A 25,472-nucleotide genomic window follows, 5' to 3' on the forward strand; every position below is an offset into this window, starting at 1 on the left:
TGGCCAAATTGGGGGTATCGGTTGAATTACCATCATAACTTTGAAAGTATATTGGTCTAGTTCATAAAACTTGGACATAAGGGTAATCAAGTATCACTGACAAGTTTTAGGTCACATGATCAAGGTCAAACGTCAATGAACGTAGTATTGTATCATTATATGAATGGTGTTTTTTGTGAATAATTATTTTATAGTAGTTTTCAAAGTCAGCACTGCTGCTATATTGAATCGCGTGATGCAGGTGAGACCGCCAGAGGCAATCGGATCCACTTGTTTAATAATCTTGGTCATTAAATCACACTGCCCATTATACATCAGGCTTTAAAGATAGGAAAAGAAAGGTTAGGAATGAGAGTACTACAGCTATAAAAGGGTTCCATGCCATTTGCCCTTGCGACAATTGCTCCGCAGAAAATTCAACACACTAATGGAATGACCAACTTCAACCTTGGATTTAAAATTATACCCTATCCTAAACGTAACATAAAACCCTATGCAACCCTATATCTTAGATGAAATAAAGCTCGGAGAATTGTCGCCGGAGCAAATGTCGTGTCACCTATCTAAGAGGCAGTCTGGAAGTACAATCTCTACAAGAGTGGTCATCTTGTCCTCTAGGTACACACAACAATATCAACCCACTGCCTACTTGACTGGTTGGGACCTTTACAAAGCCTATGGGAATGACAGAACTCATCAGTCAACTGGTTAATCAAAATTTTGACAATCAACAAAAGTTTAGTGTGTGCATTAAAAACCAGCTTTTGAACAATTTTTGGCCCTTTGTGTCAGTTGTGTAAATTTGCTGTAATGTTTTAACTCCATATCTGGTTGTCACAGATTTGGTCTCAAAAGTGTGGGACTAGAAAGAAAAATGTCATAAAATGCTGTGCACGTTGTTCTAGGGCATTTTAAAAATTGTATGAAGTGTAGCCCCCCCCCCCCTCCCATTACAGTAATAGCTAAACAATTACCCTTGTTGTACCCGTCTAGTATACATTTTATGAAGTCAATTAAAATGTTTGTGATCATCATGTGAGCAATGACAATTATACCAAATACAAATAACCTTTGTTTCTAAAAGTATTTGTTTATATATATTTTTTGATGGAAAATCTACAGTGCTGCTCAGAAGTAAGTGAACCCCACTAGAAAATGAACATATTCAAAGTGTTCAAGTTCTGCCATGTCTTACATATTTAATTGTCAAGTCAGGCAATAAAATATTCATATTCAATAAATTTGATTCTCTGGGCTCGCCGAACATTGTAGAGTTGTTGTCAACATTCGGCATGAAGGATTAGATTGTATGTTGGGGTTCACTAAATTTTGAGTACAACTATATATAGGCACGATGTCAAGGTGAAGATATTATTAATATCAGATTACGAAATTATATAACTGTAAATTGCATTTACAAAAGAAATAAAGTTCCGCAGGTAATTATTATGAAAAGGTTCAAGATATCACTGAAATCCATACTGTAAAGGTGTGGATTATTGAATTATCTCTTCTGCAATATTTTAGATGCCTAGGCATTGAAATATCATTAAATTTGTTTACTCGTTCAAATTCAAAAATTTATATTCTATTCTAATATTTTCAATGTATGATTGAATTGAATCTGAATTTTATCGTTGAATGTGAATGAGTGCATGTATGAATGACAAAGAATTTATAAAGATGAAAATTGTATCAATTCCTTACTAATGGCAATATGCATTAGACATATTTTATTTTCTGATAATCTTGCCAGTTCTAAACAAATTTATTATCTGTAATTAATACTGTTATATTTTGTGCCTTTTTAAAGGAAATGATGGATCTCTGTTGTATATTACTAAATCACAGTTGTATGTGATGATGGAGATATTGAATTGAAAAAAAATAACCATATTCTAATAAAAAAAGGTGGATACAATATTCTTCAAAATATTAAAATGATGTGATTCCATAATTTTTAATGTGCATTAGAAGTAATTTTTGGTTAATCTTTGTAGGTTTGCATGGTGGAGTTTATAACGTGGAGAAGGTTTACGGTTCACCATGTGTAATATGAAGAAGGGAAGGAAATACAGGCAGAAAGATTGAAATGGAAAGACGAGATTGGATGAAAAGAGAAAATTAGAAGTATTTTTTTTTTCTTGAAAGTGAGTGAAGTCCTGAAAAGGACTGATTTTTGGTTATTGTTGACACAATTTTTTGTATTCCTTTTTTTCTGGCTGGTGAAAATATGAGGGGGTGGGGGCTTCAGCCCCCCACTTTTTTCCAAAACCATGTAAAAATGACCATACGATTGTGATTTTTTATATGGTCAGCCCCCCCCCCCCCCCCACTTTTGGCTCAGCCCCCCCACTTTGAAAACCGTTCCGCAGCCCCTGATTTGTGAAATATTCAAGCCATACCCACAACATCCCTTCAACTTATAAATATAAATGGTCTTGGGCCAGTTGCAGGAAGATTTGTCTTCAAACCCAACATGAAAAATCAATCATGAGTACCCAATTACGCGCATTTCATTGGTTGAATTTCAAGTTGCGTTTGATATGCCAGGAAAGAGTCCTCTATACCAGAGGAGCGTTTCATGCCTAGTATGTGATAGGACTTGCCGGATGTTTTGACCCACTCGTCCTGTTTTATTGGACAGCTACCGTAGCAACAGCTACTAAAAAATCAAGAGTTTGTCAAATCTGACAACTTGTCTGACAACAAATTTTGATGAAATCATGAAACGCTCCAGGTTTGGAGTTTGGTCTAGATTGCATCAGAGGAGTGTTTAATGGCTAAAGAGAGAAGGTGGAATAAAAAGAGAGAAGGGGGAATAACAAAAGAGAAGGGGAATAAAAAGAGAGAAGGTGGAATAAAAAGAGAGAAGGGGGAATAAAAAAGAGAAAGGGAATGAAAAGAGAGAAGGGGGATACAAAGAGAGAAGGTGGAATAAAAAGAGAGAAGGGGGAATAAAAAGAGAGAAGGGGAATACAAAGAGAGAAGGTGGAATAAAAAGAGAGAAGGGGGATTAAAAAGAGAGAAGGGGGAATAAAAAGAGAGAAGGTGGAATAAAAAGAGAGAAGGGGGAATAAAAAGAGAGAAGGGGGGAATAAAAACAGAGAAGGTGGAATAAAAAGAGAGAAGGGGGAATAAAAAGAGAGAAGGTGGAATAAAAAGAGAGAAGGGGGAATAAAAAGAGAGAAGGGGGAATAAAAAGAGAGGGGGGATAAAAAGAGAGAAGGGGGAATAAAAAGAGAGCAGGTGTATAAAAAGAGAGAAGGGGGAATAAAAAGAGAGAAGTGGAATAAAAAGAGAGATTTATGAATAGGAGAGATGGAGAGAAAGAAAAAGAGGGGAAAATAAAGATGGAGGGGGAGAGAAAGAGAGAGACATTGGAAAAAGGAGATGTAGTTATGCAACCTGTTAAGCAATATTTCTGGTTTTGTGAAAAAAAAATTATTTCAAAATATTTTTGACAACTTCAAATCACATTGGTAATATAACATTTTATTTTCTTAATATTAATTTTTTTCTTGCTTAAAGCAGGGAGATATTATCATGCTTAAAGCGACATTACTTCTAGCCATGTGGTCTCAACAAATGTAATCTTTCTGACTAAAGAATGGTATTGTTAAACTTTCCCCTACTATCTTCCATTTTCTTTCTCTCTCTCTTTCTTTATCTTCTATTTTTTCCCCTGCCATGCCTTTCACAACAAAACTTTGAGAAGTAATGAAATGCACATTATCAGTTTGAGCAAAAAAATATCAAAATTTTTATTTCACATAATCATACAAGAAAAAGTATATTATACTTTTAGACAAGGATGATCTACATTGTTTTTGTGGATCCTAAAATTATTATAATTAAACTAAATTCATTTAACCACTATTTTAATACATGATATTATGTAAAAGTGATTTTGTATGTATAAACTCAAAATGGCCCATATTCTCAAAAGAGGTTTCAATTATTCCATGGTACAACACCATGGTCTATGCACATTTTTGTACATAATTATGTTTTTTTCATCGGATACACATAGAAAAGTCCAATTTTAAATGCACACCGCTTTGGGCAAAGGGCGCCTATTTTTGCGATCATATGAGGAATCGAGGAATCTGAAAAGATCATGGTTTTCTACCATGGTAAAATTGAACCTTTTTGTGAATAATACTTTTATGAATTTATCATGAAACTGATCAATTCAAATCAATTTGCTCATTGAATATTCATGAGACATGCATTGAAACGAATTATTTCAAATTTTTTAAAATGTTGAAACTTCATTATTCCTTTTCTGATTTTGATGAAATTTTCAGTGTTTTGTTTGCCTGATTTTTTTTTCTCCAAGCCATCCATGGTCTGTCTTTTTACTTTTTACAAAGCGCTATTGTTTAAGTGCTTTATGTTGATCATTTATCATAGGTCCTACTTTACTATTTTTATTCTGTCGTGTAGTGTTTACATCAAAGCTATAATTTTGAAGAAAAAAACTCATTATTGGTGTGAAGAAAAAATTATTCGGAGACGGTAAAGAGATTGATATATCTCAACTTTTGTTTTGTTTTACAGTGGATTCTAGTCTTTATTGTTCATTGACTTCAAATTTATAATATAAAAAAAATTATAGAAAACAACATAACAAATTAATTGCAGCTGCACTATACACAAAGTCAAAGTACATTATAGAAAATAACATACTAGCAGATAAGTTGCATCTGAGCTGACACATCATAGAAAACAGCCTGGAAAACAGCGCATTTCAACGAGTCTCTGCAGTGAGCAACGAGATCGAGGCAGCTCAGACAGCTCTAGCTCTATGATTTTATAAGAAAATCACGTGACATTTATAATTTGCTCCGCAAAACGTCATTCATGTCGCCGGAGGCAAAGACAGAGCAGAGTTCAGTTGTAGAGACTTGATACATAACTCCGATCTTTAAAAGATAAACGAAGAAATAGTAAAATATTGTTTTGTAATGAGAAGCCTAGGGTGACTAACAACATGTGCTAGGAACCAATTTTGTGTGACATCTACCAAAACTGTCGGAGTTTCAGCGCTTTTGCCTGATCGCCCAGGAAGTATTGGGAGTTTGGGACCATCGCGACTGTCAGAGGAAGCCTGGGCGGCTGGAATAGGCGTGATGTTCACTAAAGTTTCGGTCGCACGTCGCACTCAAAATAAAACTCAATTCCGGCTAGTTCCACTCCATCAAATGGATTTCGTTTCGACAAATTTAATAATGAAAACTTGCCTCTTTGAAGGAAACGTTTCTTCATCTTCCATTTATTAATATCATCACTTCAATGGATTATCTTGTGGAAATCTGCTCGTGCACGTTTGCTATGATGAATATGTTCGGATTCAAAATCGTTCCATTTTCTTTTGACATCAAATTGAGGACTACTTTTTTGTCAATAGTATTGTCAATATTATTTATAGGTAAGGTTTTGTTATATAAACCCAAGTAAAAGTAAGATTTCTGTTGTCTTCTTGACAGGTGACGAACCTGATCATGTTCGGCGCGGTGTTCAATTAAAATAAAATGAAAACTTAGACGAGAGACTTATAATGTTAATATTAAAAGCAAGAAGTCTAGACAATTTATTTAGTGTAGATCTAGGCCTAGACCATCGTCTGTTGACCCCCCTCCCCCCCCCCCATTTTTTTGTTTAGATTGACATTTTGTACAAACAAAGATGTGGAGTAGAACAGAGTTTGTCTATTTAGTTCAGTTAAGCAAATTTAATTTTGATTGCAGTAAATTCTGAAGAGTGAATTCATATTTTCAATTATAAACTGTAGGCATGAAGTGTATGGTAGGCCTATTTATATTTTTTCTTGCTTGTGTTGATACATAGCATTGTCAATGAATATCAAAGTTTACATTTGTGAATTGTCCAAAATTAGGCTTTATTATCCCTAATGACAATGTAAGAAATACTGAGGGCATTTTAACAAGGAAATGACTTGCTATATTTGAATTTAGGCACACCATCTGAATGCATATCTTGGAAGTCTTGGTTCACAGAAGACCGGCTTAGCAGAAGCATCCACAATTCAGATAGCTACCTCTTCCTAGAATTTAACTGTTCGTCATTTGATTTAGATTGTTCTCCATGTGATGCTGGGACCTTTGCTAATTTAAGTAAGTATTGAATGAGAAAAAAAATAATGAAAACGGAATCAAGATTTTTTTTTCCAAGTGCAAATTTATTTAGTGTGGGCTATTAGTACATACAATGTAGTGTGAGTTTTATTAAATGTTATGATTATGTCTAGGAGTCTGGGTCCTCAATATCTATGAACCGGTAGATCAAGCATGTACATGTAGCCTCATATCAAAGGTAAAAGAAAGTAATTGCAGCAAACTGTTTTTTCATGAGAAAGCTTTTAAATTCAAGATTAATTACCACCATATTATCATAGATCTAGATCTGGTACATTGAAATCAACTCATTGTTGTGAAATCATGAAATCTTAGCTGAAGCCTGAAAACGATAATTCTGATGATAACTAACACAAAAATGCATATTTGGGACAGTGTATTAATATTGCGTGGAAAAATACCTGACATGTAATGGAATTCTGTGCTTCTTTCTCAGCAATTGCACATTTTTCATCGGGCAAATCGCACATATTTTTTATTAATACGTACAAAGACTTGGGTGGTCATTTTATTGGATTCTGTTCGAACTCATTTTGAGATGATTACCACAACTGGTATTTATCTTAATTAAACCAGAGAGGCAGAGATCGAAAAAAATATATATAGTTTTTTTTTTTTAGTAGGTTATTTCAATTGCAGGATCGTTAAAATAATATGAAATAGAAAAAAGTATGGCAGTGTATCCTATTGCCGGACACCTTTATTTCAGTGCTTTAAAAATGACAACTAGAGGAAATACAATCAAGAAAAATTCACACTTGCTATTCCAAATATTCTGAAAATTATGAATATGGTAAAATTATTTTATATTTACCAACCATTTTCTTTGCATCGCACTTGCCGCATACCCCTCCACGAAAAACAGTTATTTTCGTGCGTGACAAATTACATCATGATTCCGGATGCGCGCCGGACGGGTAAAGATATTCTTGATTATAATGATGTTAGAACAAATTTGTGTGATTTTTTCTTCTTATATCATATCATGAGTAAATTCTAAGTTTTTGTTTGCTGTTTTTATATCGATTCTGAGCAGCTGTTGGTAATAAATTCGTGTTTGATAACTTATTTTATTTTTTCTTGTTAGCTGCATGTTTCATTGAACTTTCCAATATTATGCTCGTTCGTATCGTGACGCTCATCAAGTTCTATCGATGCGCTGCCGATCGTCGACGGCTATACTCATGGTAAACCTCGCGCACGGGTACCTTGAGAACTAGCCGTCGACGATCACCCACAATACACCACACCTCATCATTCGATCGAAGGAGCGGACGAGATTGAAATTCGGCAGATCAGACCCATATTTCCGTTAGAAAATATATCAATTGTTAATGCAAAACTATGTTATTTGATATTTCAAGCATTTTCTGTCATTTTAGAGATAAATAAGGTAAAAGTTTGATTTTTTTCGCCTTGTTTGCAATCCTGTTCTATGTATTGCTCTGTGAAATTGAATTGCAGAAGTCTTACGGTACGAAATTGTTTTCGAACGCAGTAATATGCGCGTCCGGAATCATAATAGTGTCCGGTAATACAATACGTGACTATACATACATATGATCTTTGCATAAATATAGTACAAGTGTATGCCGGAAGTAGGCCAATGTAGGATACCTGGTATAAAAATTCCAATGCAATCCAAAATATTCAAACATATTTTCAGGATTATTTCCACACAAGGGGCAATGTAAATTATTAAATGTTTGTTGTACGTTGTTGTACGTCATAATCATTCACATTCTTATTCAACATTCAATGAAACCAGTAATGAGTTTGTGAAAAAAATAACTTAAAAGTTGTCTGTTAATAAGTGATGTTAAATATAGAGTGTACCATTAGGACGAGGCCTACGTGGTTACAAGTTGTTTGTGTTAAGATAATGTTATTTTAATTATTTGTTCAACCTTGCAACACATAGAAAAAGTTTGTTTCCTTTGTTAATCAGGAAATCCATCTGTAGTAATGTCTAGTGGCTGGAAATTAAGGGGAAGGATTCTGCATATTAATTAGAACACTTCATTTGTGACCTTTGATATTAGTGGAAATGTTGATAAGTGGCAATGAAAGATAATTTAATAAACCAGTAAAGTTTATTTGATATCAGGTTTCCTTTGGTGACTGAGATTTATCTCGCTCTTCATACCCCTCATTCTCTACTTATGTAAATTCTCTGTTTTTTGTCTTACATGTAACTTTGGTTGTTTTTCTCTCCTTTTTCTTTGTTCTTTATTTTCTTTTCTACCACAAAGTTTCTATCATTCTTCTCCCCATTGTATATTTTCCTGTTAACCATATAATAATAGTGGTATCTTGTTGAGCGCACACACTGTACAGAGACGCTCATGGGGCACTAGCGCAGCAACAGTTCCTTTTGGATATAAATAATTGATAAACAACTACAAAATATAGATATATGAATAAAGTCGACAAAGAAATCTTACATACAATGTACAATGTATGGCGGATACTACATATACTTGTATCTCAATAGCCCTTTCAATAAAGCTGGATATTCAATTCTGTTTCTCCACCTCATCCCTACTCTTCTATCTATCTCCCTCCTCTTCTATCTATCTGCCCCTTCTTCAATGTTATGTGTTTCAGGATTTAATCACATGTTGATTTCCAAAAGGCTACATGACCCATTCACAATGCACCTTCTAAGAAAACAAAAATTGTTTTGCAAACATTGAATAATTCCTGACTATAGAAAGACAATTAGGACACTCAATCCAAATCTTAAGACTTTGGGGTGTTATTTGAGCAACCTTGATTTAAAAAGATTTTCTCCTCCAAACATTGATCTTTGACTTGTGCCAATAAATCTGAATTTGATAAAGGTTATTTTCTGTATGACTTTACTGATAGTTCACTACACTAGGTAAACATATATGTTTACCTACTGTAGATTGTTTGTACTATGCAGAAATCCATACAAAATATGAGCTACATGTAATTGTAATGTACCGGTATACCATGTACATCATTGAAGATGTACAGTCCATGAGTGGAAAGTACAAGTAATCTATGTTTACAATTTGAATCGATGTTGAGTCAGTAGCCTGACAGGATGAGTGAGTTCTTTCTGTCTATGGAACCACACTTTATCACCTTGTATTAAAAAAGTTGATTGAATACATGAAGCTATAACATTGACTGTCTTCATGCTAAAAAACAGAATAAAGTATAAAGAAATTTGTCTGAATCTACTACAGTGTGTTTTGGATACACAGGTATACATGTAGTACTGTAGTAGATCATTTTACTGTATGCACAAGTAGTATTTACTCAGAAGAAGATCTGTGGATAGTTTAATTACAATGGTACTTTGAGACGTCTGTTTTAAAACTCCAGTAAAGTGTAGATCCAAATTGTGACCATTGGCTCCAGCTTAATTGTACATAATTTAGAAAATGCAGGGGCCGCGGAATCGGGGGGGGGGGGGTTGGCGGGCTTCAGCCCCCCCCCCCTCTTTTTTTCAAAAAGCGTGTACAAAAACGTAAAAATGGCCATATGATAGTGATTTTTTGCTTGGTCAACCCCCCCCCCCCCACTTTGAAAACCGTTCCGCAGCCCCTGAAATGTACTTGCATGAAAAATATTTGTAAGCAGAAGGCTTACATTAATTATGTTAGCACTACCGTATGTTATACAATAACACTCAGTTGGTCCCAATCAGACAGACACACAACTGGCAGTAGTACATGTACATGGCATATAGGTGATTCAGATTGATTCTTAGGTGAAGTAAAATCTGTCTTAAAGGTAAAAAATAGTAGTTGCAACAAACAATTATTTCATTAGAATGTCTTTTAAATCAAGTTGAATTGTCAAAATATTATCATACATCTAGGTCTGGTACATGAAGCATTAATGTAAACTAAGTTGTAAAATCATGAAATCTTAGCCCAGAATCGATAACTCTAATGTTCACTAGCACATAAAAGCATATGTGGGATAGTGTAATAATATTGCTTCGAAAAATACCTGATATTTAATGGAATTCCGTGCTTATTTTGCTAATTTCTCAGCAATTACGCATTTTATTCCAGAGCTATTTGGCACATATATAGTTTATTTAAGTATACATGCACTGTGACTTTGGTGGTAATTTCATTGGATTCTGTTCGAATTCATGAATTGAGATGGTTACCACAACTATTAAAGTTGAAACTTGATCATTAAATTACTTTCTGCATATCTTTTATAGCAAACAAGGATTGTGCCTGTTGCAGTGTGAATGGAGATTGCACCCATGAACAACTGTGCATCGAGTGTTCCGAGGGAGAATACCAGCCAGTCCAGGGGCAGACGGGGTGCCTTTTATGCCCCAATGGGACAATATCAAACACAACATCGGCGCAAAAGTGCCTGCCATGCGCCAAAGGAACAGTGCAGCCTGTGGAAGGCCAGACAGTGTGCGAGGAGTGTGAACCGGGTTTTTTTGCAAACAGGACTGGGTTGTGGGATTGTTATCCCTGTGCGAATGGGACTTTTTCAAATGTTACTGCCAGCCACAACTGTACAAAATGTCCGCCAGGACGCTATCAACCAGACAAAGCGGCCACGGGATGTGAGATTTGTGAGCCAGGATCAGCAGCTATGTGAGTTCAAATACAGTCTACTGGAATCAAATGTTCATCTATTATATTCAAAGCCCATGTACACTGTACTTGGAAGTACTTCACCAAAGTTTCAAAATTTTCAGAATGTGTATGATTCAAAAATGAAAAATGATAATAAAAAAAACATGTGTAAATCTATGTACATGTGGGATTGAATTTATCTTGAAGGACAAGTCCACCCCAAGAATTAAGTTTTGCTTTATTTCTCAAAACAGTTATATTCACATCCTGGTCGGTATGCAAATGAGGGGACTGATGACATCACCCACTCACTATTCTTTTGTATTTTATTTCATGAAATATGAAGTATTTAAAATTTTCTCCCCATTTTCCTGTGAAACAAAGTATTATTCCTCCCTGAACATTTGGTATTACCATTGTTATAACATTTTTTGGACATCATTGACTGTCTCACTTGTGTCACCGATTTGTGCATACATTGTATCACTGTTTTGTGAAAAATAAGCGAAACTGTAAAATGTCACAACTTTCTTATTTTACATCCGATTTTGATGAAATTTTCAGCGTTATGCTTGTTTGATTGTTCTCTATTGATTCAAATCAACATTTTTATGGGGCGGACTTGACCCTAAAGTGCAGAGACAACTGTAAACATGAAGGTTTTTTTAGGATAAATTTTGATGATGTTTTATAAACTTAATTGCAATTTTCAGTGACAGAATTTTTGTCAAGTTCTTCATGTACCAGTACATATATTCTATATTCTGTAGATCTGCTGGAAGTCTGAAATGTGACGTCTGTGAAGCGGGTACCTTTTCCAATAAATCTGGTAGCCCTTACTGTTCACCCTGTCCTCCAGGTAAGCTGATAATGTATAATTAATTAATAATTTAATTGAATTGATTAATGTAATAACGTTTTATTTACCCAGGGTTGCCACTTCAATTAGGAAACTGCTCTACCAGCGGGCACTGCATAATATGTTATTATTACCCTTCTCCAATCTATTAATGCTGAGCGCCTAGCAAGAAGGCAGAAGGTCCCATTTTTACAAGTCTTTGGTATGACTTGGTCAGGGATCGAACCCACGACCTCCCGTTCATGAGGCGGGCATTCTATCACTGAGCCACCATGCCCGCATGTTTATATACATCTACTCATAATTTGTCTTTTGATACGGTTATTCCATGTTATTTAGCTTTTATTTTAATTTTAATTTTATATTCTTCAGGATGGTTTTAATAGAAAAGATAAATTTCATGTGAAGGCTCTGAACAAAAGCACATTTAACAGCCATGATATTCTCTCGATTAAAATCGGAATTTCGATTTTTAAAATATTTTTTCAGATTTTTTTAATTTATTTTTTTTATGTTTATTTTTTTAATCCTTTGCCCAAGAACATTCTCATTCTGTCTTTTACTGCTTTTTAAAGTCAAATGATAAAACTATCATGCAGACTCACCTTGAAAAAATTACTTACAATTTCTTTTCTATGCAAGAGCTCGTAACCCGGACCGAGGCGCCTCAGACTTCAGCGGTGACTTAGCGACCCTTGGCTATTTTTCAGAATATTTTTTCAGAGGGGAATCATGCCTGATTTATTGACCAAGATGTCATATCGGCAGGACTGTTTGAAATATGATTATTACCACTCATATAAATATCATATTTCGACTGAAACTGAAAATTGATAACGGAGAGTAGAGAAATGTTGAGATACAGACAGTATTGAAAGAATGTTCAACAAACAATTACTTTTAGCAAGTTTATGGTGAATGTTAGATGTGGGATAAACATTTCAATCAGGCATACAAGTACATAAGCCTAATGGGTCCTATGCATACAAGTATGTTACAATTTATCTAAAAATAAGTCATTAGGGAATGTTCTCTTCCAGGGCGCGACAAACCCGCTTGCCCGGGGCAAGTGAAATTGGCGTGCGGGCAAGCATTTTTCAAAGTCAATTGCCCGATCGGGCAAGTGGTTGTTTTTTAAAGTGAAAAAGATAAATTGACAGTAAAAGTTTAATAATTGTTTGATAAATTGCAATCATTGGCCAATTATCTCTCATACAATGTCATACCAGTAAAAAAACAGTGGAAACATGTCAAATCAGCGCCAATTTACCGACAATTTATCGCCAGCGGTCCCGTTCGATGGGGGCTGCCATCTTACTTTCTAAACTACACTGTGCGCATGCGCTACTAATCGACGAAGGAGCTAGCTGGGAAATCCCCTCTCTCGCCCTCTGAGCGCTGCAGTACATGTACGGATGTACACGAGCGATCGCGAGCCAGTCAACTCTCGAGCTAGATCGCGCTGAATGCATGCAAGCTTCGGACTGACTCGGCCAGGATCAGGGTGACCAGACGTCCCGTATTTTATTCATTTCTAAAACATTTTAGTTTTTTTTTTTTTTTTAATATATGAAAAAAAAACACCAAATATCATTAGGATTTTTGTTATATGATTGGATTGTTTTTTTATTTGCTTGAAGTTTGAACTTTTTCCTCTTTCTTTTTTTTCTATCCTTCATTCTTGCCCTTTTTTGTTACATATCTATTTTTATTTCCTGATCCTTTCTCTCTCTCTCTGTTCATTTTCTTTCTTTCCTTCTTTCTCTTGCTTTCTTTATTACATTTCCTTTTTTATTTCCTTCATTCCTTCTCCCTTCCACTCGTTTTTATTTTCGTTCTTTCTCTCCTTTCATTATTTTCTTTTTTTTTCATTCTGGTCTCCCTTCATTCTTTCCTCCCTCTCTTTCCTCCTTTCTTTCTTTCATTATTTTTTCATTTTGTCCTTCTTATTCTTTTCCCTTATACTTTCTTTCCCTTTCTTCCTTCCCTCCTTCCTTCCTTCCTGTTTTCTTCTTTCTTTGTTTCTTTCTTTCCAAGAATGAAGGAAACATTTTCTTTCCTTCATTCTTTCTTTCCTCCTCCTTTTTTCTTACTTTCTTTTTGTCTTTCTCTTCTTTATTTTGACTTTCACACATTTATTCATCTTCCCTTCTTTTCTTTTTTTCTTCTTTCTATATTCAATTCAAAGAATGACGGAAACCTTTTTATCTAATTTTATTCTCTCTCTCATCCTTCTTTTATTAGAACTTTCTTTATTAGAACTTTCTTATTTCCTTCATTTTCCCCTTCATTTTTTCTTTCTTTCTTCTCAATTCATCTCTTTTCTTTCTCTCCTTCATTCTTTCGTTCACCCTCCCTTCCAATTCTGTATATTTTTTCACAAGTCTAACACTGTGTAGCCTGCTTTCTTGATCTTTTTTTTGTCGATTGTCCTGTATTTAAATTTGTGAAATCTGGTCACCCTGGCCAGGACTCGGCTTCAACTTCAAATCTAATAAACAATGAGTCGTCAGACTAAAATAGGCGACTTTTGTTGTGATCGGCGACCAGAACAACTTGAAGAAGAGTCAAGGAAAAGAAATGCCAAGGGCAGCGCCAGTAAATCAAGTTCAGCCAGGACAGAAAAGAATATAATTAAGAGCAAAAGAATTTTTGAAAAAAAATTGGGCAAGCAGTTTTTTCTATCGGGCAAGCAAATTTTTTTATCACTTGCCCGACAGGGCAAGTGATGATTTTTTTTTTGTAGAGGCCTGTTCTCTTCAATGAAGCAGAAGAGATATTTGTGATTTAGTCATTAAAATTTTCAGATTCGGCTCACCTGAAAGAGTAAATCTGATCTGCCAAAATGTCACTAAATATGAAATACTCATATGAAATTGTACCTGAATACAAGCTATTAGAAAAAAAATTAAAAATTTTTTGATGTAGACAGTAACCCGGGGGGGGGGGGCACTCGACCAAAAAAGTGGTAGGGGTGTGCCGCGGGCGAGACCAAAAACGGGGGCCTTGGAGCGGGCTTATTGTAAAAAGGAGGGGCCTCGGAACGGGCTTCGGAACTACAAATGTTTGTGAAAACGGGGGTCCTTGGAACGGGTCGCCTGCGTGCGAGTGCGTATGCATCCCCATGGAACGTGCATGCAGCTAGCCCGATGGCACGACTGCCGGGCGCGCTAGCGCAGAGGCGATGGTCGCACAGCGAGCTGCGGCCGCTTTTCACCAAAATTACGACCGGAACGGCGTAATGGAAAATATGCGAAGCCCTGGAGCGGATTTTTTTCTTCTTTTTTCTCGAGAAGAAGAAAATGCTATGCTTTGGAGCGGCTTTCTTTGTTCTTTTTCTCAATAAGACAAAAATGCTATGCCTCGGAACGGAAATTTGAGTGTAAAAATGGGGGTCCCCTCCGCAGCACATACCCACTATGCATTATATACTGAGTGCCCCCCCCCCCCCCCCGGGGACAGTAAGCAGATCGCATGTTTGATTGGACGTGAAATTCTATGATTTAATCACCAGTTCATAAATTTATTCCACAGGGAAGGTTGCTGCCGAGTCAGGCATGGTGAATTGTACGAGCTGTCCGATTGGTCAGTTCCAACCCTCAGCCGGCCAATCAGGATGCGTGGAATGTTTCCAAGGGGCCTACTGCAACCATACAGGATGTACTGTGTAAGTTTCTATAAATGTTTGTTTAAATTTGACTCGTGAGCAACCACCGTTTAACACTGCACCTTATTTTTTTTTTATAATAGACAAGAACCCTTACTGTTCTCTTGGTGCACAAAATAATATCTTATAATTTGAGCAATTCAAATGTTGCTCATCTGAGCTCTTTCTATATTTGTGTGTTTTGTGCCACCCCCCCCCCCCAAATAAATGAATGAATTAAGGAAGGAACGTACGAATGAAAGACCGACCGAATAAAAAAAAAATAAATGAATAAATAGATTGATCAATTAATTAATTAATTAATAAGAATAATGATAATAACAATAAAATAATAATAATAATGATAGTAATAATATTAAAGTGAAAGAAGATGTGAATTAAACCACATCCAAACACAAAAAATGTGATTTAAATTATTTATCAAGTCATTATTCTGGATGCAAAGTGTATTCTAAGCAATGTAATATGTATATCAGTATTGTTGTGAGGAATATGATAGCTCAGCTGTAAAGTTTACACATGTTCAGATTGAATTCACTGCTGCAAATTACTCATAGATCATGTGATATTGTTTTTTTTTTTTTTTTTTTTTTTTTTACAAAAAGAGGGGAAGTGGTTTATAACAAATTTTGGTGAATCTCACCTTCAAGGAAAGAAAACAAAAGATAGTTTTATGAATGTATTTATTATAGTGGCTAGATAGGAAGGCACTGTCAGGCACATGATTTACTGACAGGAAATCTCTCAAAATCCTCATGCTCATTGTCTGGCTGGTTGCAACTTGATTTATATTACAATTAAGGGGAAGTCTTTATGTCTGACATGTGTCGATCATATTATTCATGCTCTTTTTGTCAAAGCATGCGCAAAGCGAAGGGATACACAAGAAAAATCTTAGCATTAAAATTAAGTAAAGATTAGAAACACATGTATAAGGTTATTATAAGATGCTAAAGACATGTACATGTAGTGTCTAAAAAGTGTTTACAGATTGTATCATAAACCTGGTCATTGGATATAAACCAGTCTTGCCTATTTTGTATAAATTACATGCACTTTGGGAACTCCTGTTTGAGGTGTATTGTACAGTTCTCTTTAAAGGTAAAAGAAAGTAGTTGCAGCAAACAACTATTTCATGAGAAAGTCTTTAAAATCAAGGTTAAATGCCACCATATATTATCATACATTTAGATCTGGTACATTGAAATAAACTTATCCTTGTTAAATCATGGAATCTTAGCTGAAAACCGATAATTCTGATGATCACTAACACAAAAAAGCATATGTGGGACAGTTTATTAATATTGTTTGGAAAAATACCTGACATTTTATGAAATTCCGTGCGTATTTTGTTCATTTCTCAGCAATTACACATTTTTCTCCAGAGTCATTTGGCACATATTTTTATTTATTCATACAAACACATGGGTGGTAATTTTACTGGATATTGTTCGGACTCATTTTGAGATCGTTACCACAACTGGTACTTATCTTTAAGGTACAGTAATACTTTTGCAGTATCTCTCCATCTTGTCAGCTAATGATGACACTTAAATTATGATCAGAAATACATGTATGTAGGAAAATGCTAACGGAGAAGTTTATTTCCACTTTCAAAGCAATATGTTATACTGTTCCTGCATATTATCAATGATGGTTAGCTCTATCTAGATTGGCAATGCATAAAGAAGTCACTATTTGATTATAAAAGCAAATTGGCAATAATTAAATTAATTTTATGATTCATTTTCACAATTATTCATTCTGATGCATGCTACATGTATAGTCACTTTTTGTCTCGCCTGCATAGCAGAGCGAGACTATAGGCGCCGCTTTTCCGACGGCGTCAACATCAAATCTTAACCTAAGGTTAAGTTTTTGAAATGACATCATAACAAAGTATATGGACCTAGTTCATGAAACTTGGACATAAGGTTAATCAAGTATTACTGAACATCCTGCCTGAGTTTCAGGTCACATGACCAAGGTCAAAGGTCATTTAGGGTCAATGAACTTTGACCATGTTGGGAGAATTTGTTGAATTACCATCCTAACTCTGAAAGTTTATGGATCTAGTTCATAAAACTTGGGATATAAGAGTAATCAAGTATCACTGAACATCCCCTGTGAGTTTCAGGTCACAAAACCAAGGTCAAAGGTCAGTTAAGGTCAATAAACTTAGGCCATGTAGGGGTAATTGTTGAATTGCCATCATAACTTTGAAAGTTTATAGATAGAGTGAATGAAATGTGGACATGGGTGTAGTTGACAAGTCTTAAGTCACCGTTCAAATGTCTCATTTATGGTCAATGAACGTGGTATTATGTCATTATATGAATGGTGTTTTTGTGAATGATTATTTCATAGTAGTTTTCAAAGTTAGCACTGCTGCTATATTAAATCGCGTAATGCAGGCAAGACTGCCAGAGGCGTTCCACTTGTTAATGTAAGAGCATGAAAATAAAAAAAAATCAATGTTGCCAATTTGAGGATTGGAAGGAGATCAAGTTGTGTCCAATTTCCTTGATATGCTTTATTTGTATGCTAATTATTATGGGATCAGGAAGAATGCAAGGCTGACAAAGCAAAACAAATGATAGAAAGTACAAGTGTATAAGATCACAACTCTAAAAATCAAATACAAATTATGTGTGCATATACATTCCATCACTTATGCTTACTCATTTTACTATGTAAATAGTGATTAGATTTATGTACCTGCTACTCTACAAGTGTGCATACATCTCACTAAAGTGTAAAAAGTACAACATGTTGCTTTCAAGTGGATATGCATGAAAACGAAGAAAAAAAATTGTGGCTATGACCAAAAAGCCCTTCAAAATTTTCATGCTTTTTCATATTTGGTTCTATAAAGGATTACTGGTAAATGAATAATATCTGAATGAACATCATTGGAAATGTGAATTATATTATGATTATACTACTAAAGTGTACAACCAAAATTATAGTGCAGTATAAATTAGACTCATTCTAATTAAAAGCTGTTTTGGTTTCATACATATAGTTTACTGATTCCTGGCCATATGGTAAATTGCTTTCTTTCACTGCTTTCGGCCAGATGGGTATCCACCCCCTAAAAAAAAATCATATCAGAGCAGGGGCGGGGTAAAGGGTGGGGGGGGGGGGGGCTCACTGAATTGCTCAATGCATGTCAAGAAAAATGCCTATATAAAATGGAGTAGATTTTGTCATCATTGATCTATGTTTGGAGGAGTTACAAGCCCTCAAACTGAACTGAGTACAAAGGGTCCGATTCTTAGCTGAATCAAATTGTTAACAGGGTATTGGATTTGTCTCATTTATCCTTTATTAATTTTAATGATGGATTTAATTTACATCCAGATACGTACATGTAGAATTACTTTTGACCTGGATTTGTCTCATTTATCCTTTATTAATTTTAATGATGGATTTAATTTACATCCAGATACGTACATGTAGAATTACTTTTGACCCTCCCCTCTGTTCATTCAGGGTGGAATTTGGAATATGAAATGCTCTGTGATCCATGTTTTAGCAGAGAGCCTCTTTAAAGGGATGGTCCGGGCTGAAAATATTTATATCAGAGTAAAATTCACAGAGCAAAATGCTGAAAATTTCATCAAAATCAGATAACAAATAACGAAGTTATTGAATTTTAAAGTCTATCAATATTTTGTGAAAACAGTTATATGCACATCATCATGAACATTCATTAGGTGGGCGGATGATGTCACATCCCCACTTTCATTTTTCTTATGTTACTACATGAAATCACAAATGTTTCATATTTCATCCATGTGTAAATGATGTGTCTCCATTATGATGAAATAAGTTGCAACAGTAAATAACTAATGCACTTAATCAGTTGTCAATCCAATTGTTTTTTAGTTTTTGGTAGAAAATATTTGAATAAACCTAATTTCATATAATAAACTACAAAAGAACAAGTGGGGATATGACATCATCAGCCCACCTAATAAAGACATGCCTAGAAGTGTTTCACCGGAATAATGCAAATCTTTAAAATTCAATAACTTTGTTATTTGTTATAGATATAAATATCTCCTGCTTGGACCATCCCTTTACAGTTATCTTCTTCTCTCCTACTCCTTTTCCTCTCCCGCTTATCCTACTCCTCCCCTTTCTCTCCCTCTCTCTCTCTCCCTTACTACATGTACGTATATGCAGGTGTGAGGAGTGTCCAGCGGGTATGGAAGCCAAACACACCGGAGCAGAAAACTGCACTCTATGTGATCCTGGTTACAGTAAACCCCTTGCTTCTAACTCGCTCTGCCTTCAATGTCCCGAGGGATTTTACCAGACTCAGTGGGGACAGACCTTCTGCAACCAATGCCCAGCGAATTACTATTGCACTGTGAGTTGTTTTTTAAATTCTTTTATTCATTTCTTGTCCTCTGCCTTTACTTAAAGGAAGCCAAAATCCAAGAAAAGAAGCACTTTTATTGGAAAGAGTAAAATGAGAGGAACAATTTGAAATAAGTTTCATCAAAATCAATTATGAAATGAGCAAGTTATGGACGTTTAAAAAGTCTTGCCTCCTTCTGAGCTTATCATATGTCATGGCAAGATACAATGCACACCACATATGTCAAGGTCAGGAGGAGATAATGTGAAATATGTAAAATAAAGGAGAAAATCTGTGTACAAAACAAATGCAGAGTTGTCCACAAAATCAGCCATTTTGAAGCCTGTTTGCCAATTTGAGGATCCCCATAGAAAGTACAAACAAGACTTTTTAAACTTCCATATCTCATTCTACAACCGATTTTTATGAAACTTATTCTAAATTGTTCCTCTCATTTTATTCTTTCTGATAAGATGGATTCTCTCCTTGTATTTTGGTTTATCGGTAGAGCGGGAGTTTCAGATTCCGGTAACCTGGTTTGATACTCACTTGGTGTGCTAGTACCCTTTGGTTAGGTATTAATCCTCATTACCAGGTCCCTCGGAGAGGACCTTAAGCCGTCGGTCCTCTGGTTGTTTGCTTACAAGCATTCATGCTTTCTTAGCAATCAGGTAAAAAAATCACCATTTACCAAATACTTTAGATAGATCAAATAATGCCTAAAAAATTTTCATTGTATCATTTATAGTTATTCACATTATCATATCGTGATATTACAAAGTCAAATGCCTCTTACTTTGTGGAATGCACTCCTGATTCCCCGAGATATCAAAGTAACTAGTTCAAAATTTCACTCATAATTGAGTACTAGTAATCCATGTAATTTTTGTAAAATTTGGGAAAATCCAGAAAGTAAATTCATACAATGATCAAATTTAACCGATTTCAATATTCATGTTATTGTATACAATTATTTTCCTCATTATTTACACATACACCTAATGCTATCTGTTAGTGATTTTGTCCCCATTTGTAAAGTGCTTGATCAAAAGACGTCTTAAACCTTGATTTTCGGTCACTAGGCCTCGCTGTATTACTGTCCAATTTTTATTTAAAAAAAAATTCGTACCAGGAAATGCCACAGAATTTCTGGAAATTTGGGATTCTGTTTCAGAATTTTTTAATTTTTTTTTATTGAGGTGTTGAAACGCTGGTTCAATTCACATCAATTCCTTTCATTTCAGTTCAACTTCATTTATTTCAATTCAATCCAATACAATTTAATTCAATACTTTTTAATTTCATTGGTATATCTTGCAGTGCTTCTCCTGTTCCCCTGTGCCTTGTCCAGACGGAGCGTTCTGCCCAGCAGGGAGCTACATACCTAATTACTTGACCTGCCTGCCTCTCTTCAGCAAGAAAAATATGGTGAGACTTTTACATAGTTTGGCCCCCAAATCTTTTTATTCTGAGCCCCAAAAATTCAAACAGAATTCTTGAGAAAAGCGTAAAATGTTCTGCATATTTCTGCGCCCTTTGTTGTCCATTAGTATCTTTTAGATGTTTAAAAATGCTTGAATGAAAATAACTAAATCCTTAAAGGGCTGCTCCAGGCTGAAGATATTTATATCTCAATAAATAGAGTAAAATTCACCAAGCAAAATGCTGAAAATTTGATCAAAATCCGATAACAAATAAAGTTATTGAATCTTTAAGACATGCATTATTCCGGTGAAATAGTTCTAGGCATGTCTTCATGAATATTCATTAGGTGGGCTGATGATGTCATATCCCCACTTGTTCTTTTGTATTTTATTATATTTTGAAAAAATAATTTTTATTTATAAAGTTATGCACATTTAACCTTGACACATAATGTAAGAACATTACATGTGTCAAAGAGGGAGGGAATGGATGGAAACGAAATAGCTGAAATGAAATTGAATGAAATAGCTCTTCTCAAGATACCATGGCAGGTATTTAAAGGTCAAGTTCACCCCAGAAAAATGTTGATTTGAATCGATAAAGAAAAATCAAACAAGCATAGCGCTGAAATTTTCATCAAAATCGGATGTAAAATAAGAAAGTTATGACATTTTATAATTTTCACTTATTTTTCATAAAACAGTGATATGCACAACTCAGTGACATTCAAATGGGACAGTTGATGATGTTCCTTTCTCACTATTTCTTTTGTTTTTTATTGTTTGAATTATACAATATTTCATTTTTTACAGATTTGACATTAAAGACAAACTTGACTGAACCATATAGTATTAAACAATGCTATTTCCTTATGTTCAGGGAGGAATTAAGCGTTGTTTCACTTGACAATGAGGAGAAAATTAGAATATTTCATATAAAATACAAAAGAAATAGTGGATGACATCATCAGTCTCCTTATTTACATACCGAGTAGGATGTGCATATCACTGTTTTGTGAAATTAAGCGAAACTTAAAACTATCATAACTTTCATATTTTACATCCGATTTTGATGAAATTTTCAGTGTTATGCTTGTTAGATTTTTCTCCGTTCATTCAAATCAACTTTTTGTAGGGGTGGACTTGTCCTTTAACAATGAGGTGTGGATACAATTTTTCTGTATTGCAATCAAGATCACAATGTTTCCTGTTATTTTTCTTGTATTGGCAAGCCTCGTACAATATCGCTAATGCATTGTTTTTTGTATTTCAACAGACTTGTGTGCCCACTCCTGGTTTCTATGTTGTGATTGCACTGATTGTATTAGTGTGTGGCTTTTCTGTTGTCTTCCTGATGAGTCGATACCGAGCCAGGCAGAGGTACTTCAGGGTCAGATTTGCCGAGTCAGACAGGCTCCTGTCTTCTACCAGATCTGAAGAGGAACCTGTCTATGAAGGTTTCTAGGAGGTTCCTGCCCGGAACCTTGAGGATGATCGATGTCCTTGAGGACCTTGACAACACTTCTTCCAATACCATGAAACATAAAGGCTCTTGTTCCATTTGGGACCTATTACACATCTGAAGATGAACTTGTCTGTCAAGGCTTCGAGAAGGTACCTACGTGGAAATGAGGGGTTGATTGACGTCCTTGACCAAAATACTTCCAATCTGGTGGAATGGTTAATACTGGAAAGGTGTTTGATCCAGAGAGGAACCTATCTTGGCTATCTATCAAGGATTCTAGATGGTATCTACTTGGAACCTCGAGGATGATTGATGTCCTTGACAACAGCAGTACTTCCAATAGGGTGCAACTAGGTTAATACTAGAAAGGCATGTGATATGAAGAGACACCGGTCTATCAAGGATTCTAGGACGTTCCGTTATTTGGATTCTAGCTCTGGGATGATTGATGTCCTTGATAGCGGTTCTTCCAGTAGGATGCAAAGTTAAAAAAGAAAAATATAAGGCTGGTGTACCTTTGGAGATTTGTATTCCAGGTTTCCAATGGAACAAACCTGGAAGGACAAGATTCAAGAGTTGCTCCATGTAAATTTGAAGTCAGAATGGGGTATGGTACTTTTACAAGACAGTGTACCCAAGTCAGCTGATGTAGTACTGTCACAGACCTCTTGCAACAGAAAAACCTGCAGGGATATCGCTCTTATGGTGAAGTAAGGAATTACTACTTGTTTGTCCTTCTTTCAGTCATAGGTAACATTTTGTGTGTGCGAAAGGTCCTATTTTAGATGATTTTTCCTACTTTTTTAGCAAAGTTTAATGGCATCAATGAACTTGCCAATATGGGCCTTGTGAAGACTTCCCAAGATTTGTCTGTGTCTTTTCCTATACTGCCATTGCCTTTGCAGAGTAGACTAAATTTTTTATGGCCCTCATTCAAACTCTAGCAGGATGAAATACTACAGGTCCATGAAAGCAGTCGTGAAGCAAACTTCTGCTATTCTCCCAAAGTGATTTAGGGAAACCTGAGAAATACAGAAATATGATACTCAACAGTTGTATAATATGGAGAAAAAGCATGGCGTGCTAAAAGCCCCTTTCACAATTGATGGTGCGACTGCTTACAACCGTTGCGATTCTGTGCAACATATATTGTGACCAAGTGATCGCACGAGCAATTGTGAAAGCCCCTTTAGCAAAATATGCGATGACCAGTATAAGCTGTATTCTTTTTTAATCTAAAACGATTTCATAAATGAATGGATCTCGTACAAAATAACATTGGGTAATTCCAAGTTCAGTGCTGACCAACTGGTGTTGGTGTTGATTGTATGATTTCTACGTCAACATAACACCAAACTGAAAACGGAGCTGGTCCAAGGATGAATCTGACCAGAAGTTGAGCTATTGGTAATGCGATTTGGATCATTTATTTTTTTGTAAACTCACATTAGGTGTTGTTGCTTGGAAAAGCAATCTCAGTTGTGCTTCCGACACCAGCGCCAGCACCGAACTTGAATCACCCACTCATTGAAAAAAATAACCTGGATAGAATGTCTTGTCAGTTACATACATGTATGAAAATGCTCTCAACTGCAGTGTTGTATTTTGTTTGTTCTGAGTCTTGACTCGTATGTTTACTGGTGTATAGATACTAAGGTTTATTTTTATATGAGATTCTTTTTAATTCCGGGAAGATTCCATTGTCCTGTTGTCTACTCTGTGCCTGTATCAGACCTGCCAACCAGTATGTTTTAGCCGTATTTAGTACGTTTTTGCAACCAAAATACGGCAGTACGTTTTTTCTTTAAAAAATATGTTTTTTGTATACAAAATCGTAATTTATTGAGAAAATCATCTCTATATGTCTCTATTTCATAAAACGTACACAAATATGGTTATTAGATCAATGTAATTTCAGGTAACTTGTTTTTTTTTCAATCATTTTGTAAAAACCAGGGTGAGATATACACAAGTTTCAATGGTTTTTTTTTCATCTGCAAGAGCAGTGCGCATTTTAGCTTGCATGCAGCTTGAGCGCCGTGATGGGCGAGTGCGCCAAGCATTTTATTATGAAATACACTTTTTTGGGGGAAAATACAAAATATTTATCTCACACGGTAAAAATACTGATTTTTTGGTCAAAATATTGATTTTGGGGGATAAGAATACTGAAAATGCAAAATGCAACTTGGCAGCTCTGTACTGTATGTTTAAGCACTTGTGGGCCACATAAAGGTCAAAAGAGATCAATATTGACATTGCCAATAATGAAGATGTCCATCCTGAAAAAGCCATTCATAACGCAATGGAAAAGTGTGTAGTGTAGAATAGGTCCAAATCGTGTCATTGAGATTGTATTCATCTATCGCTTCCAAAACAATATTTGAATATAATTTTATAATGTGTACATCTATTAAACAAGATAACTATTAATTACACTTTTTAATGATGTAGAAAGCTTTTTGTCTCACCTGCATAGCAGAGTGAGACTATAGGCGCCGCTTTTCCGACGGCGACGGCGGCGGCGGCGTCAACACCAAATCTTAACCTTAGGTTAAGTTTTTGAAATGACAGCATAACTTAGAAAGTATATGGACCTAGTTCATGAAACTTGGCCATAAGGTTAATCAAGTATTACTGAACATCCTGCCTGAGTTTCATGTCACATGACCAAGGTCAAAGGTCATTTAGGGTCAATGAACTTAGACCATGTTGGGGGAATCAACATCAAAATCTTAACCTAAGGTTAAGTTTTTGAAATGTCATCATAACTTAGAAAATATATGGACCTAGTTCATGAAACTTATACATAAGGTTAATCAAGTATCACTGAACATCCTGCATGAGTTTCACGTCACATGACCAAGGTCAAAGGTCATTTAGGGTCAATGAACTTTGGCCGAATTGGGGGTATCTGTTGAATTACCATCATAACTTT

At 35.4% G+C, this 25,472-nt stretch overlaps 2 protein-coding genes across 2 annotated transcripts in view; both read left to right on the top strand.

The window, feature by feature from the left end:
• LOC129272715 (threonine synthase-like 2) overlaps positions 1-1,957 on the top strand; it is a 17,940-nt gene extending 15,983 nt beyond the window's left edge. Inside the window, exon 8 of the mRNA XM_064107534.1 lies at positions 1-1,957. This exon is cut by the window's left edge and continues 1,072 nt beyond it. The gene's annotated coding sequence lies outside the window, so the exon portion shown is untranslated.
• Positions 1,958-4,833: 2,876 nt separating this feature from the next.
• Positions 4,834-24,256, top strand: LOC129272770 (major surface-labeled trophozoite antigen 417-like). The gene is made up of 8 exons (XM_054909874.2): positions 4,834-5,434; positions 5,982-6,140; positions 10,375-10,768; positions 11,521-11,609; positions 15,144-15,276; positions 19,468-19,654; positions 20,966-21,073; positions 22,346-24,256. The coding sequence occupies exons 1-8, from the start codon at positions 5,299-5,301 to the stop codon at positions 22,532-22,534; spliced, it is 1,395 nt and encodes a 464-aa protein (XP_054765849.2). The 5' UTR covers positions 4,834-5,298; the 3' UTR covers positions 22,535-24,256.
• The last annotated feature ends 1,216 nt before the right edge of the window (positions 24,257-25,472 follow it).

This window comes from Lytechinus pictus, chromosome 12 (assembly GCF_037042905.1).
Source record: "Lytechinus pictus isolate F3 Inbred chromosome 12, Lp3.0, whole genome shotgun sequence".
Lineage (NCBI taxonomy): Eukaryota > Metazoa > Echinodermata > Echinoidea > Temnopleuroida > Toxopneustidae > Lytechinus > Lytechinus pictus.